The 13,683-nt window shown below is 43.4% G+C and overlaps 3 protein-coding genes across 6 annotated transcripts; 2 read left to right on the top strand and 1 right to left on the bottom strand.

Annotated features, from left to right (window-relative positions):
* The first annotated feature begins 210 nt into the window (after positions 1-210).
* Positions 211-4,466, top strand: cdv3 (carnitine deficiency-associated gene expressed in ventricle 3). 2 transcript variants are annotated; one of them, XM_077554837.1, is made up of 5 exons: positions 211-703; positions 1,991-2,064; positions 2,131-2,267; positions 2,434-2,596; positions 3,339-4,466. In XM_077554837.1, the coding sequence occupies exons 1-5, from the start codon at positions 524-526 to the stop codon at positions 3,466-3,468; spliced, it is 684 nt and encodes a 227-aa protein (XP_077410963.1). In that variant the 5' UTR covers positions 211-523; the 3' UTR covers positions 3,469-4,466. The 2 variants fall into 2 exon arrangements, with proteins under 2 accessions (XP_077410963.1, XP_077410962.1); XM_077554836.1 differs by having other exon boundaries at positions 1,988-2,064.
* Positions 4,467-5,935: 1,469 nt separating this feature from the next.
* On the bottom strand, positions 5,936-8,790 carry hacd1 (3-hydroxyacyl-CoA dehydratase 1). Of its 2 annotated transcripts, none has more exons than XM_077554357.1 (7): positions 8,618-8,790; positions 7,536-7,653; positions 7,362-7,380; positions 7,201-7,289; positions 7,004-7,125; positions 6,641-6,819; positions 5,936-6,558 (listed from the first exon to the last, which is right to left on the bottom strand). In XM_077554357.1, the coding sequence occupies exons 1-7, from the start codon at positions 8,740-8,742 to the stop codon at positions 6,476-6,478; spliced, it is 735 nt and encodes a 244-aa protein (XP_077410483.1). In that variant the 5' UTR covers positions 8,743-8,790; the 3' UTR covers positions 5,936-6,475. The 2 variants fall into 2 exon arrangements, with proteins under 2 accessions (XP_077410483.1, XP_077410484.1); XM_077554358.1 differs by lacking the exon at positions 8,618-8,790 and adding an exon at positions 7,894-8,027.
* Positions 6,394-13,077, top strand: LOC144040273 (transmembrane protein 236). Of its 2 annotated transcripts, none has more exons than XM_077554351.1 (5): positions 6,394-8,644; positions 9,496-9,892; positions 9,954-10,026; positions 12,075-12,198; positions 12,396-13,077. In XM_077554351.1, exons 2-5 carry the CDS (start codon positions 9,549-9,551, stop codon positions 13,064-13,066), a joined length of 1,212 nt encoding a protein of 403 aa, XP_077410477.1. In that variant the 5' UTR covers positions 6,394-8,644; positions 9,496-9,548; the 3' UTR covers positions 13,067-13,077. The 2 variants fall into 2 exon arrangements, with proteins under 2 accessions (XP_077410477.1, XP_077410476.1); XM_077554350.1 differs by having other exon boundaries at positions 9,483-9,892.
* The last annotated feature ends 606 nt before the right edge of the window (positions 13,078-13,683 follow it).

Genomic DNA, 13,683 nt, shown 5'->3' with positions numbered 1-13,683 from the left:
GAGTTACGTCGCCGGCGTTGGAATGGAACTCATTCGTAAACGTGAGCGCAAACATGTTTTTTAATTATTTTTTTTATTTACTATTATTAGTAGTTTTATTACCATAATAAGATTCAAATAAAACCGATGATGCAAAATGCATAGTGGGAATATATATATATTTTTAAAATCATTTAAATAAAGTCGTAACACTTCCGGCCTCATGTCCATCTACTACCGGGTCACGATGCTGATTTGTCAGATTTCCCGTGCGGTGCATGGCATGCCTGACAGCATAGCTGACGACTCTTCGGCACTAAGACCAGCATTTTTTTTGAAAAACCAGCCTTTAACGGAGGTGAAACGACACGAAAGACAGACGAAAGTGTGCCGCGTGAGCGTTTAGTAGCGGCCGACCGTGCTCCTCCTTCCACCGTCCCCCCTCACAAGAACCACTTTTTTTTCCTCTTCTCCCCCTCGGCGTGTGTCATTGCTCCGGCGTGCTTAAAAAAAAGAAAAAAAAGCTAGCGGCTCTCTGTTGAAAATGGCGGATGTGTCAAGTGAGAAAAGCCTGGACGACTTCTTCGCCAAACGGGACAAGAAGAAGAAGAAAGACAAGGGCAAGGCCAAGGAATCCGCCACCTCATCGACGGGCCTGAAAAAGGGCAAGAAGGAGAATGAAAAGTCGTCGAAAGGCGACGGTCTTGACGCCAACATGGACAAGGTAACGTGGTCGAGTCGTTGTGTGTCAGCAACCACTTTTAAGATCCTTAACAAGTCATTTAAAGCACCTCGTTGACACTTAAATGTTGCGAAATGAACTTTTAAGGAGTCGTTTTGGGAAGAAATGACGACTAGATATCTAGCATATGCTCCTCGCGGCTCATGTGACGACCGGCTGCTAACCACCCTTAGCATTTAGCTTCTTTAGCTGCCAGATTGAGTAACTCTAAGCAGCACTGCGGTCGTTTATTTTTTATTTTTTATTAGTTGGTGTCAAACTACCGTATCGATTGGTGTTTTTGTTAATCGCCGAGAGGAGAAAAAGAAGGGCGAGCCGCCGCCATTTTAGTTGATTTAGTCTCCCCAGTAAGACGTCGGTACAGTGGTCCTCGTTTTACGACGCTTCCCGGTTCATACGGTGGCGACCGAGCACGTTCGTAGGGTCGGAGCACGTCATACTGTTCTCAACTTAACTTTATTTATAGAGCACTTTAGAAATAACAATCAATGCATACAAAGTGATGTAAATTGAGTAAAAATAGATATACAAAGCAAATGCAGTTAAAACAATACATTAATAACATTAAAACAGTAAACACCGTACAACACTAAAATGCAAATCCGGCTGAATCAACAGTCATAGAATAAAAATGCTGTCTCATTTTTTACTTAGGGTGTAACAGATTAGTGGCCAGCTGATTTAATCAGATATTAGCTATTTAAAATTGACAAAAAAAATGTTTTTCTTTTTTGCCAACTGTTTCTTCTTTACATATTAGCATATTGCAGCAGAAGAAAAAGATAGTGACGTTCAAACAATAAAACAAAGTTTTGTCTGGTTTTCAATATTCATATCTTTGTTGTTGAAGAAGAAAAGTTATTTTAATCAGTAATTTTTTTTAACCGGTTAGCAGAATTTTATTCTGCCAAATATCGGTCATTGGCTTTAAAAAATATATTAGGGTTGGACCCTATTTTTGATTTAATAAAAATCTGGGATTTAAACGGGGAGGGGTGGCTGTCGACTTATCTACACCATACGCATGCATGAAATTAATTTTGCTGTACTGTAAAGCTAACCTAAGCTTACACAATAGTAAAGTATGAATAGCACTTCCAAACCATAAAGCTAAAATGACTTAGATTTCAGTGCTAACTGCGCACAATGACATTCTTAAGCCGCTGCCCAAACTCGTTAATCATGCAGCGTTGGGCCCCTCGGTATCGATGACGTCCCGCTAGCGCAGTACTGCATGTTCAGTGGCCTGTGTCCCCTTCCGGCCAGGAGGACGAGGAGTGGAAAGAGTTTGAGCAGAAGGAGGTAGACTACAGCGGCCTGAGGCTTCAAGCGTTGCAGATAAGGTGAGGGTGAAACGTCCCCCCCAAAGCGCTTCTACGTGGCCGCAACGTCGTCTTTGTTTTCCCAAGTGACGAGAAGGAGGCAGAGGACTACGAAGATGAGGAGCAGGACGAGGACGGGGACGTCCTCATCGTCGCGGGCGGGGACAAAATGTCCGGCCCTTGGAACAAGTCCACTCCTGTTCCTGCGACGGCTGCACCAGCCGGTCAGTAGTAACCCTTTGCTTGCCAACACCCCGTTCTGATGTGATAACCTTGAGTAAAATATATTGCGGTTTCGTTTTTTGGGACATTTGAAACATATTGTTCTCATTAAAAGGAAAATGTAGTACAACAATAAAAGTATTTATGAATCGTCTTTCCTCTCCGCAGAGGACGTGGAGATGCCGGAGTCGAAAGCACCGGGCGTGTACCGTCCCCCCGGTGCTCGTCTCACCTCGTCCAAACGAGGCCCGAACCAGGGACCCCCTGAGATCTACAGTGATGCCCAGTTCCCCTCCCTGATGGCCACCGGCAAGCACGTGGAGACGCGCAAGTAATTGCACACACGTTTGTTCAGCTTTCCACGCCACCACAAAAAAGGTTTTTAAAAAAAATAAAATCCTGTTTAAAATATCATCACACATTTATTGTAACAAACTCATGCTGTCCACCAGGTGGCGCTACTTTTTCTTCATGCTGCACAATTTCGCAAAAATCAAAATCAGAACATGTATTGGGGGGAAAAAAGAAGTTGAGGGTTTGTATTAAAAAGTAAGTAAAAGTACTAAAAGTTGGATGATAAATTTAGGTTATACAAAACCTGTTTTAAGAAATATTAGTATTTTATATGTCTATGTACAGTATATATGTCTTTATAAGTCAGAAAATATTATATTTAAATGGTGGTTGGTTAATTATAACTTAAAAAGTATACAGGTTTTTTGGTGGGGGGGTGTTTTAAGACAAAGGTTAGGTTAATATTAAGAGTAATTATGAATTGGAGAAAAAAAACATTATTGTATGATTATGTAAAAGTTCTAGGACTGATATTTGAAGACTCACAGAATATTGTGTTTTGTGACATTTGGCAACAATCCTATAAAAACAAACACTGGACTCTCGTCTTACACCCCCAAAAAAAGTTTGTTTCTAGCGTTTACCATTCTTGAACATGATTCGGTTTCACGAATTTCTAACCAAAAAGTGGAGAAAATTAGTTTTCCCTAAAACCAAAAATCCATGACCACCATTTTGTACATACCCTCTTTTTTTTTTTTCCTGTTTGCGGCCTGCAGGGATCGTGAGATCGAGAAGACGTTTGAGGTTGTGAAACACAAGGGCCGCGGCCGGGAGGACGGCAATGCCACCGCGCCCGTGCAGCACCTGCAGCTGGATAACCAGTACGCCGTCCTGGGGGACAAGTAAGACATGCGCGCCACACCGCCGCCGCCGACATTATGGGCCCGCCCTCCCCCCCCCCACTGCCAACCAATGAGGAGGAAGAAAGTGGCTGAACGTTGTATTACTGCACTCGCCGCCACCAACACACACACATTTAAATCATCACACCTACCATTCACGTGGAGGGGGGCTGTGGTGGGGGGCTTTCAGCGGCGAGGACTTTTGTGGACCGCGTGTGTCTCACTGGACTTCATTGAGGTGATTTTACAAACGTGTGTGTGTGTGTGGGGGGGGGGAAGGGATCTATTTTTCTGCGCTGTCACACACACACACACACATACAGGGTGGGGAGGGGTGAATTTGGACTTTTAAGGAGTGGGTGGGGGGGGGGGATGGGGCGACACTACCTCGACCACGTGGATTCTCTTGCTTCGGCCCCCCCAGTAAATCCTGCTCCTGTGGCGGTGAACGGGATACGAGCTGTCGGGGTGATGAGGCTCATACAATTCCCTAATGAAGTGGCCTTACGGATACGAACAGGCTCGGTCATCCCAGGAGCGCTTGATGTACTTGAACTCTCCACGAAAGGAGGAGGAGGAGGAGGAGGAGGAGGAGGGAAAAAAAATCTGATGTAGTTTGGAAGATTTCAATTATTTTTTTTTTCAAATCCGCTGTTTAGTTTCGCAGCCCTTTCTTCATTGTTATGATTATTAGATCAACGCTGGCTCAAATGTCACTTCCCTTATTTTTGACACCATACCAAGTCGTAACCGTTCAAAGGCATAGTTCTCCCGGTGATTCCATAATTTAAATGGAACTCTGCATTCACCTCTAACAGTCAGTTGAGCATTAGTTTTGCAAGCTAATTGATGATGAATAAGTGTGTGTTTGTTTTGTTTTTGGTCAATTCCATAATGAGTACACAGTAAGTTCTGGGATACTTGCGTGCGTGTGGTTGAAGTAAAACATGTTTGTGACAAAGACGAGAGCCAATTTATCAAATAAAAGTGCTAATCTGGAAAGGCTGTTTTGTTTGTGTGTGTGTGTGTGTGTAGAATTGGAGCTTCAAAGTAACCAGCGCTAACGCAGCAGTGATCGGTAAATATTTGTATGAAAACGCTATGAAACAGTCAAATGAAAAATGGTAAGTACCTCAGACATGGCCTTGTTGAATTTGAGTAATCTTTCAAGCAGAATCTGTAAAAATGTGCTGAATCGTGCTTTTTTCTCTCTCTCTGTCTGTCTCTTGGAAGCAGAAACACAATGTTGAGCACAGTGCGACTGGCCCCTGGAACAAATAGGACATTCCAGATGGAATGAATGTGACATAGTCAGCAGGATTATTCTTAAAAGGCTTTGCAACACCGTTAAGTGAGGAAAGACCAAATGCATGTTTTTGTTCTGATTTATTGTTCAGAAGTAAAATGGACAGTGGAATTTTTTATTTTTTTTTAAATGGCCTGAGACTCTTGGTGGGCTCTGGAAATCTTGTGTCGTTAGCCCACATTTTGAGTATGCGCTGGTTCTCAGAAGCTAGCTGCTAGAGCTAACCTTGTTAGCTAATGCTAATCTGTGCTAAAGTTGCAGCTCTGCCTACCTTTATTTTGTACGACTTTAGATTATTTTTTTACAATGAACAAAAAATGACAACAGATATACAGAATTAATACAAAACAATCAAAAATCCAAGTTATTTTAATTAAATTTTGGTGACTGGTCATTTTTATTCAGCACGCTCATCTGTTGCTGTTGAACAGCCCTGGAGCAGACAAGCTGCCCAGTCATTAGTTGAAAAACAGGAAGTACCGGTAGATGTGATTAGTCTTATTGTATTCCATATCACCAAAGTCAAGTTGTCAAACCGCTTTATTTTTGGTTCTCGTAACCTAAAACAACTATGGATTGGAACCCTACCTTAGATATTACTGCCACCTAGTGGTATTCACAGCATGATTTTAGTACCACTCATTCACTTCCGGGGTATTCTGCAGACGAAATTGACTTGAGCGCGGGCTTTTAAATGGTAGTCTGCTCTTTACGATATTACTGCGTGACACGATTATTGGTGGTAAGTTCTCACGCACAATTTCACCGTTAATGATTAGTTTTTAGCTCAAATCAACGCTGAAATTCCGCCTTGAGCCGGTTGGCCCGCTACTGAGATAACCCTAACTCTACGCAAATGTGTCGGCCATATTGGATGTGTCAATTCTGATCCTTAAATCGATGCTAGTCAAAGGGCTGAACTTGAACATGAAATCTAAACAGTGCACAAGTTATTGCTTCTTATTCAGCCATGTATAGCTAGGAACAAACATTTGATAAACTGATGTAAAATTGAATGTAAACTCCCAAACTGTATGTTTCCATATTCATCAGCTCATACATTGCATAAATACTTGCACACGCGCAATAGGTTTTGTATCTTAATTTAATGTATTTATATAGTCTATATAAATTAAAAGCAGGCAATTTGATCAGCAGCATGAGAGTGTTTCAATTCCAATTTTATTGAGTCGGTGTAAAGGTGATCACAAAACTCTGAATATTGTACGTTTGAGTTTATTGATTTTTGCACATGATTTCACATTTCCATAGCTTCTACCCTACCCCGATTAATTGCGGCCTCTTTTTCCTATAAGCAGAATTGTTGATTGAACATCAATCAACAGTCTCGTGTTAGCACCTTTTTTTTGGAGGGAATTGAAGTAGCGACATACACACACACAAGTAAACATTGTCAACAAATGCAGACAAAATGCTAAGTGCTTTACCTCGAACAAACATACACAAAAAGCCTTGTCTTCATGGAGGTTTATTGTTTTTGAGCTTGAGCTTTCCCGTTTTCTTGTCAATTACGTGGGACACTGTTACAATCCGAGTTATTCCTCCCCCACATCAAGCCCTCAGCGCGTCTCTTTACGGCCATTTGCAAACAGCAACCGTGCCTCCTTCCCGCGCTTTTGTCAGATGTGCGGCGGTGGCGGCTGATGGTGAAGATGATGACGTGGCAGGTCAGGCTGCCTCCAACTTAGTCGTCCTTCTCCACGATGACCTCGCCGTGGAGCACCCTTCTCCTCTGCCGCAGCATGTGGAAGAAGAGCTGAGGGAACACTAAACACGACAAGTCAGTGTTTGATTATACGGAGAACCGAATGAAATGTGTTGTGCTGAAAGTAGCCTGCGTGAAACTTACACGGGATGTAGGATAACATGATGACCACCAGGCAGTAGTAGTAGTCGAAGGACACGTTGTACTTATTGGGAAGCCTCATGGAGTACATGCCCGAGCGGCGCACGAAGGGCAGCGCCGAGTAGATGGTCAGCAGCTCACCCGCCACGCCCAGCGGGTACAGTACAATGAACAGGGTGTATCTGAAAACACATGCACGTTCATGACGATTTTTCTTGAGCTAATGAATGACTTTTGAAAGCCAATCAATTGACACGTCAGGTGTTCCAAGTTTCAAATGATTAGCGACATCGCAGCACCATATTAGCACAGAGTGGCTAGCACAGAAGCTAAAACACAACATGCTCATCGCGACGGCGCCCCCACCTGGCCCATTTGATGAAGTACGGCAGGTGGTGGAGCAGGTTGAAGGTGTAGTAGGAATATCTGGTGATCTCGGTCAGGGTCCACACCACCAGGAAGAGGATCACGCTTTCTTCGTTCTGGATCTTTATTAAAGGAGGCGCAGGGTTGGGCCCTGATTTCAAACTGCTAGGCTTTATTTTTCTTAGGTCGCAGTTTACCTGTCTGATGCTGTTGGTGACGAACCACACCATGAAGATGCGCGAGCTCACTTGCACCCCGGTGACAATCACAGACGTTCTAACCAGGCCTGCGGCGACAGCGTTTATTCAAAGGCGAACATTTCAGACAGAAACGGGCATAGATATCATTTGTCACGTACCAATGGCGCAGTGTGCCACCTGGAACACAAAATACATGAAAAATAAGGAAGTAATAGTATTTTCAAGATATTTCTTATAGCTCTTCCGGTATTTACAGCTGTGGAAAGTACCATATTTAAATACGGATTCGCTAATTATTGTACAAATGGTTAAAAAACAAAAACAAATCTTACCTCAACTAAAGCAAAAGTCTGGAAAAACTTGAGGGTCCTGGCTATACTTCTGTACAGGCCCTTGTGTGTGCCTTTCTGCATGTAGAAGCGTATCATTGTCATGGCCAGGACCAACCACCTGACCGCAACAAATTAAAAAAAAAATTAAATGCTTGAAATTAAGTTAATCCAAGTTAGGTCAAAGATAAATATGCAAAGATTTCCAGTATGCCAAGTTAACAACACATCTGCAGTTGAGTAAATTGACACCCCTACCAAATAAGGAAGTTTGATATTTACATATTATTTATGTATAGCTTCATTTTTTTCTCCCCAATTGTATGATTGTAAACAAAACAAAGTGTTAACCCTAACCCACTTTGGTTTGTGTTCCATGATGCAGAAATGATTTGTCTCTGTCTGTCTCAGTTTTTAATTTGTTTTATCTGTAAAACACACGGAAAAAAGAAACGTAACGTTCGGCTCTTGCTCGCTTTTAGAAAGGGAGCCATTCAAACAGTAAACTGCCCTCTGCTGGTCGTAGTTAAACATTGCACACTATTAACACCATAATACGTTTTTCCTCCGCATTCATTATTTAATTTTTCTACATTTGTTGTAATGTTAAGTAAAAATGTTTTCATATTTTCTATGTTTATCGTTTCATTTATTTTATTTTACAGTACTTCATATTTTACAATTGTTTTGTCACTTTAAAAACAGTTTTAAAAATCGTGATAACAATTGAGATCGGTGAAGGTCCACACCACTTATTTACATTTACAAAACTAAATATCTCATAAACATAATTTAACAGAATGGTTTAATTGGGTAGCATACTTAGGAAGATGCTGGTGATGTTTTTGTTTTGCTTTTTAGATATATTATTAACGCCGGGTGTATTTCCAGCACGCGCTTGTACTATGAGTTAGAAAATAAAAACAAAAAGTGCTCATTGAGCATTTCCAGCGTCGCTCCAGTGTCGCCGCCGTCTAAACTTATACCAGCAGCCCCCGCGGCCCTTCACACTTCACACCCTCGGCTCGGCCCTATTTGGACACGCAGCACGCTCCATTCATTCCAGCGAGCCGCCACGCACGTACCCGGCGGTCATGGCGATGTTGTAGAAGGTGAGCCACGCCGTCGCCACGGTGCCTTTGCCGCGTTTCTTGTTGTTGTTTTCTTTCTCCTCCGACGCCGCGCCGCCGTCGTCCTCGCTGGACGCCATGCTGGTGCCCGGGCTGGGGTGGGGTGGGGTGACGGTGAGGGTGAGGGGGGCTTTGGGGGGTCCGGGAAATTAGGTGACAGCTGGAGGGAGGGGGGAGGGAGAAGTGGGGGTGAGGCGGCAAGCTGGTTTGCTGCCACCTGGCGGACAAGTAGAACCTTTAACGGCGAATGCCACTAGTACAGTGGCCCCGCTCATACTCGCGGTTCGACATCCACGATTAAAAATGTTTTTGTTTTGTTTTTAAACGACCCCGGTTTGATTCCCGAGCTGTGCTGTCCTTTCCTGCTGTTCATTCCCTCTCTCTTCCATTTTCTATCAACTCTTCAGCTGATCTGTCGATTGAAAAGCAAAAAAACCCCCAACAACTGTAAATAATCTTTCCTCCCTGAAATGAATGGCAATGCCACTAATACCCCACCCCCCCAAAATGGAGGCTATGTTGTTGCTGAAAATGATTAGTGTGTGTGTGTGGTTCCTGCTTGACATATTGAACAGGCCCGAATGTTTTTGGGCCTAATTAGGGAGGGAAAATCACTCCTCACACCGCAGGATAATCAATTGCTCAGGATAATCTTTCTGACACATTTGACAATCAGGCCTGTGCTCAATTTTGGCTCGATTATTCGATTATCAGGGTAGAAAAATCACTTACCTAACATCACATTGCTGAAGATAATCTTTCAACGATATCAGACAATCGTGTGTGTGTGTACCCCATCAACGCTCACATCCTTGTCAAGCTTTGTTTACCAGGCACACAATGACAACTGTGGCGTAAGCACTTTCGGGCCCGCGTTGTGTGGAACATGCTAGCGGCGGGGCAGGGCGGACAATGGTGGGGACCGGTCGCCACCCCCCCCCTGCGTCTCCCACCCCGGTGTCCTCACAGCATGGGCTCGGGCCGGACGCTGAAGTTGGTGGTGTGCGAGGCGCTGCAGTTCGCCGGCCTGTGCGTGCCGCTCTTGGTGGTCATGCAGCGCTTCGCCGCCATCGTGGCCAAGGTCCAAGGAGGCGGCAGCACCGGCGGGGCCTACTGGCTCATCGTGGCCTCCTCGGTGGCTTACGTCACGTCCGTCACCCTCCTGGTCTGGGTGCCCCTCAAGTACATGGTGTTCGCCAAGAAGAGATTCCTGCTGGGGAGGAAGAAGTGGTGAGTGGCAGCCGCCGTCTTTTTGTCTTTCCTGTCCTTACAGATGTTTATTTGCGTCCAGGAGGCCCGTGGCCCTCGTCTACGTGATCTTCTCCACGATGCCCTGCTTTGCCTTCCTCATCGCGAGCTCTGAGGTACCACAAAGGCCATCTATCCATTTTCTATTGTCCTTGTTGGATGAGTAACTGTTCACATTCGCACCTAATGTACAATTTAGAGTCTTCAATTAACCTGAGTTGACATTTGGTGAGAGAAAGGGGGTACACCCTGGACTAGGGCGGGCGGTTAAAGGCAAAGCTTTGTAACAGTCAAATCTTCTGCCTGTGACAACAAACAATAATTTATTTTATGCATTATATGTATTTTTTAAATTAATCGACTCGTTTATCTGTATTTTATTCTGCTAAATGTCAGAATCAGCATTGGCCTAAAAAAAAAAATCCAGATTGCTCGGTAAAAAAAACATTCACACTCATAATAACACTGATGGTAGTTTTTGGCGATGTATATTAAGATAAATAAATATTTGTATATTTTTTCATGTATGGAATTCTTCAGTAATCTACTTGAATGCGCTATATATTCACTGAATATCAAGTATTTTTTAGAAGATAAAACAGGCAGCAGGTCACATTGACCCGTGAACATTTTTGGCACCAAAGAAACCATCGTAACAGGAGGGCTTAATCTGCACCCAACGCCGGTTCAAAGCTACTCCCCTTGAGTCCAAGGCTTAAGAACAACTGACAACTTGTATTATTTATAGACAAAAGCTCTTTTGATTAAAAAAAGAAATGATTTTTTTTTTCAGTCCAATTGCAACAATATCAACATAAAATATTGCGTAGGAGCCCAACGAGAAAATTTATAAAAATTAAACAACATGATTTAATGCTGCTTTTCAGTTCAATTGCGCTGTGCACGCCTCGGCCACTGCGGGGCAGTACAGCGTATCATGCTGACACAAACGAAGAAGAACAATTGTTTATTTTTATTTTTTACTACTACAGTACTGTGATTGAATCAGTGAAATGCTGTCATTTTTCATAGAGGACAAAAATATATATTTGTGAGTATTGTTATATGATCGATCTAAATGGTGTGTTTGTTTAAATATCCGTTGCTTAAAGGTTTGTAAAACAATCGATGCTAACAGTTAGCATATGAATAGCGTTTTACATAAATGTTAGCATTAAGATAAACGGACGAACATGAGGCAGAGCTAGTTGTGTAATTAAATTTTCTTTGGTTGATATCAAGTTTAGCACCCAATTATATCTGCGAGACTGAGTGGTATTTAAAAGCTTGAAGTGTCTTTTTTGAAGACTTGCCACTCGTTGCCAAGTGAGTTGAATCAAGTTCAGAAAGTCTTTGTCGCACGTGCACTTAAAACAAAACAAATAATCTCCAAGCTATTTATTGTATTATTATCATTTTAATAAAAATTATGTCTTGGGATCATTGTTTGTGGTATATTTACGGTTTAAATGATTGATAGGTTTAAATGTTAGGGAAGCATCATTTTACTCGCGGCTCTTCGCAAATAGCGGGGGGTCATGATAAAATGGAGCCAAGGCATGTTGGCTGTACAAAGGTGATGACTTGTAGAAGAAAGTCCCCGGGGAGTCATATGCCAGGATAAGGAGGCGCTGATAAGCAGCTGGGTTCCTCTTCCTGTCCTCCTTGTCACTTCATGTGTCCACCAGGCACATTTTCATTTCCTGGTTGGCCCGTGGCCCAGGGCCCGCACGGACCTTTTGCTCCTTCGTTTATCGAATGTGAGAAAAGAATGCTGCGCCGATTCCCGCTTGCTCGGCTTTGTTCTCAAATCCTGACTCAGGCTAATGTCAAGAGCTGAATGGCACTTAGTAGGCCTGTGATTATCAACTGGTGGGTCGCGGAGCCATTTTGGTGTTAAAGTGTTAAAAAAATACAGGGGATTCTCGGTTTACAAAAGTACTGATAAACGACATTTGGAGATAGCAGATGAAGTACGTTTTCACGTGGTATAAGAAGGCGCCCTTAGTATTTACTGTTTTTCATTGGACTGTAGTAGAAGAAGTAATATTGTTCTTTGTTTGTGTCTGCAAGTCTCTACTGCCTCCTGGTGGACAAGGTGGGCACACCAGAAGGAGCAGCATCGCATCTTAACTTTGTTGTGTTTTTTTTTCTTCCCCGGTAGGTCCAAATCCGCAACAATCTGCGTCACGACACATTCGGCGAGCTGCCCGTGTCGCTCATCCTTTTCTCCCTCATCTGCATGGACGTGGTTGAACGGATACGGCACTGCCGGCTGACGGGACAAGGTGAGCTTACGTGCACCCGCCTCATCAACGCATTTCTTCTGCTAAATGTTGGAATGAGCCTAAAAAACAAAATCCATATGGATCAGGCCCTTGTTTTGTAAAAGTCACGGAGGCTAATTTCTGGATCTTCTATTTTGGCTCTTATTGATCTTATTTAGCATTTCGCATTGTGATATTTGTTACGGTTGTGTGTTCAGATAACGTCATGGCGAGAGATGCCGACATCCCTTCTTCAGTTTTGACACACGTGGAGCAGGTCACACCCATCACTCCAGCCCTTACGGGATCCGGAATGGGTCCCGGAAGGGCCGCTCCCCGCGGGCTTGGGCAAGCCACGGGCCCCCCCTTGGCGCCGGCGGGGACTGTAGGCCAGCGTGGGGGCGACAGAACCCACAACGGCACCGTACCGGGAATACCCGGGAACGGCGGGCGAGCGCTAAGCGCCTCGGACTCCGGTTCCCGCGCGGCGTACGCCCGCTCGGGCCCTCTGCGCTTCCTGTTCGCCAGCGACGCCCGCGCCGACGTGTTCGTGGACAGCTTCATGTTCTGGTTGGACACGGCGGAGATGACGCGGGCGGCGTCGCACCCGCTGGTGTGCTACTCGGGCTGGGTTTGCCCCATTTACGTTTTCTGCTGCCTGTCTTGCTTGCGGGTGGCCGTGGCCCCGCACGACCCGCTGCTGTCCGCGTTGGGCGTGGCCCTCCAGGACCTGCCCTTCGTGTTGGTGCGAGCCGGCCTGCTGGCCTTCTTCGGTTTGGTCACGCCGCTGCTCTACCTGCTCAAGAATCTGCTGGTGTGCCTGGCCTTCATCTACTTCAACTTCATGACCAAGCTAAGGATCTTCAACACACAGAGGATGTACTTGTAAAAAAATAATAATAATAATAATAATAAAATACTATTTTGGGAAGAATGTCACATAGGTCCACAATAACAAAACATGCATCACAATCAAGATTATTATAGTTAATGAAAACTAACAAAAAAATTTTTTTCGTTAACTCAATAAAATAATAAAAGACAGTGCTTAAAAAAAGAAAAGAAATGTAACTCTTAACTAAATTTTACATACATTTTACAGTGAAAATTTCTTCTTTTTTTTCCCCTCTTTGTCAATTAATTTCATACATGAGCTCTCGGGTTTTATTTTATCATAAATGTTTTCATTTCGATATTAGTGTTGGAACAGTTAGGGAATTTTGGAGCTTTGTGACACAATACTTATTGACCTTTAAAAAAAAAAAAAAAACTAATACTACAACTAATAAAAACAAGAATAAAACAAATAATTTTCTAGAAAAAAAAACTAATAAAAATGAACAAATGTCCTCTAAAAAGCAAAATACAAACTAAGTATAATGAAAAATATAACGTATTATAACACTGGTCAGAGTCCGTTGGAATGCTAATTTGAGCTAGTATAAGATAATCTTTAATTAAAGTAGACGTATGCATTTTTTTTCAAGCGGTTCTCAAGTGTAGTGT

This window comes from Vanacampus margaritifer, chromosome 20 (genome assembly GCF_051991255.1).
Source record: "Vanacampus margaritifer isolate UIUO_Vmar chromosome 20, RoL_Vmar_1.0, whole genome shotgun sequence".
NCBI classification, from domain to species: Eukaryota; Metazoa; Chordata; class Actinopteri; order Syngnathiformes; family Syngnathidae; genus Vanacampus; species Vanacampus margaritifer.
This window is presented reverse-complemented; position numbering and strand designations above follow the sequence as displayed.

What these genes read in the sequence shown, in the direction of transcription:
- cdv3 (XM_077554836.1), top strand. Translation starts at nt 524, where the DNA reads ATGGCGGATGTGTCAAGTGAGAAAAGCCTGGACGACTTCTTCGCCAAA. An exon ending in TTGACGCCAACATGGACAAG is followed by an intron (nt 704 to 1,987) that starts GTAACGTGGTCG and finishes CCTTCCGGCCAG; the next exon opens with GAGGACGAGGAGTGGAAAGA. An exon ending in CTTCAAGCGTTGCAGATAAG is followed by an intron (nt 2,065 to 2,130) that starts GTGAGGGTGAAA and finishes TGTTTTCCCAAG; the next exon opens with TGACGAGAAGGAGGCAGAGG.
- hacd1 (XM_077554357.1), bottom strand. Translation starts at nt 8,742, where the DNA reads ATGGCGTCCAGCGAGGACGACGGCGGCGCGGCGTCGGAGGAGAAAGAA. An exon ending in AACATCGCCATGACCGCCGG is followed by an intron (nt 7,654 to 8,617) that starts GTACGTGCGTGG and finishes TGTTGCGGTCAG; the next exon opens with GTGGTTGGTCCTGGCCATGA. An exon ending in CATGTTATCCTACATCCCGT is followed by an intron (nt 6,559 to 6,640) that starts GTAAGTTTCACG and finishes TGTCGTGTTTAG; the next exon opens with TGTTCCCTCAGCTCTTCTTC.
- LOC144040273 (XM_077554351.1), top strand. Translation starts at nt 9,549, where the DNA reads ATGCTAGCGGCGGGGCAGGGCGGACAATGGTGGGGACCGGTCGCCACC. An exon ending in TCCTCATCGCGAGCTCTGAG is followed by an intron (nt 10,027 to 12,074) that starts GTACCACAAAGG and finishes CTTCCCCGGTAG; the next exon opens with GTCCAAATCCGCAACAATCT. An exon ending in CTGCCGGCTGACGGGACAAG is followed by an intron (nt 12,199 to 12,395) that starts GTGAGCTTACGT and finishes TTGTGTGTTCAG; the next exon opens with ATAACGTCATGGCGAGAGAT.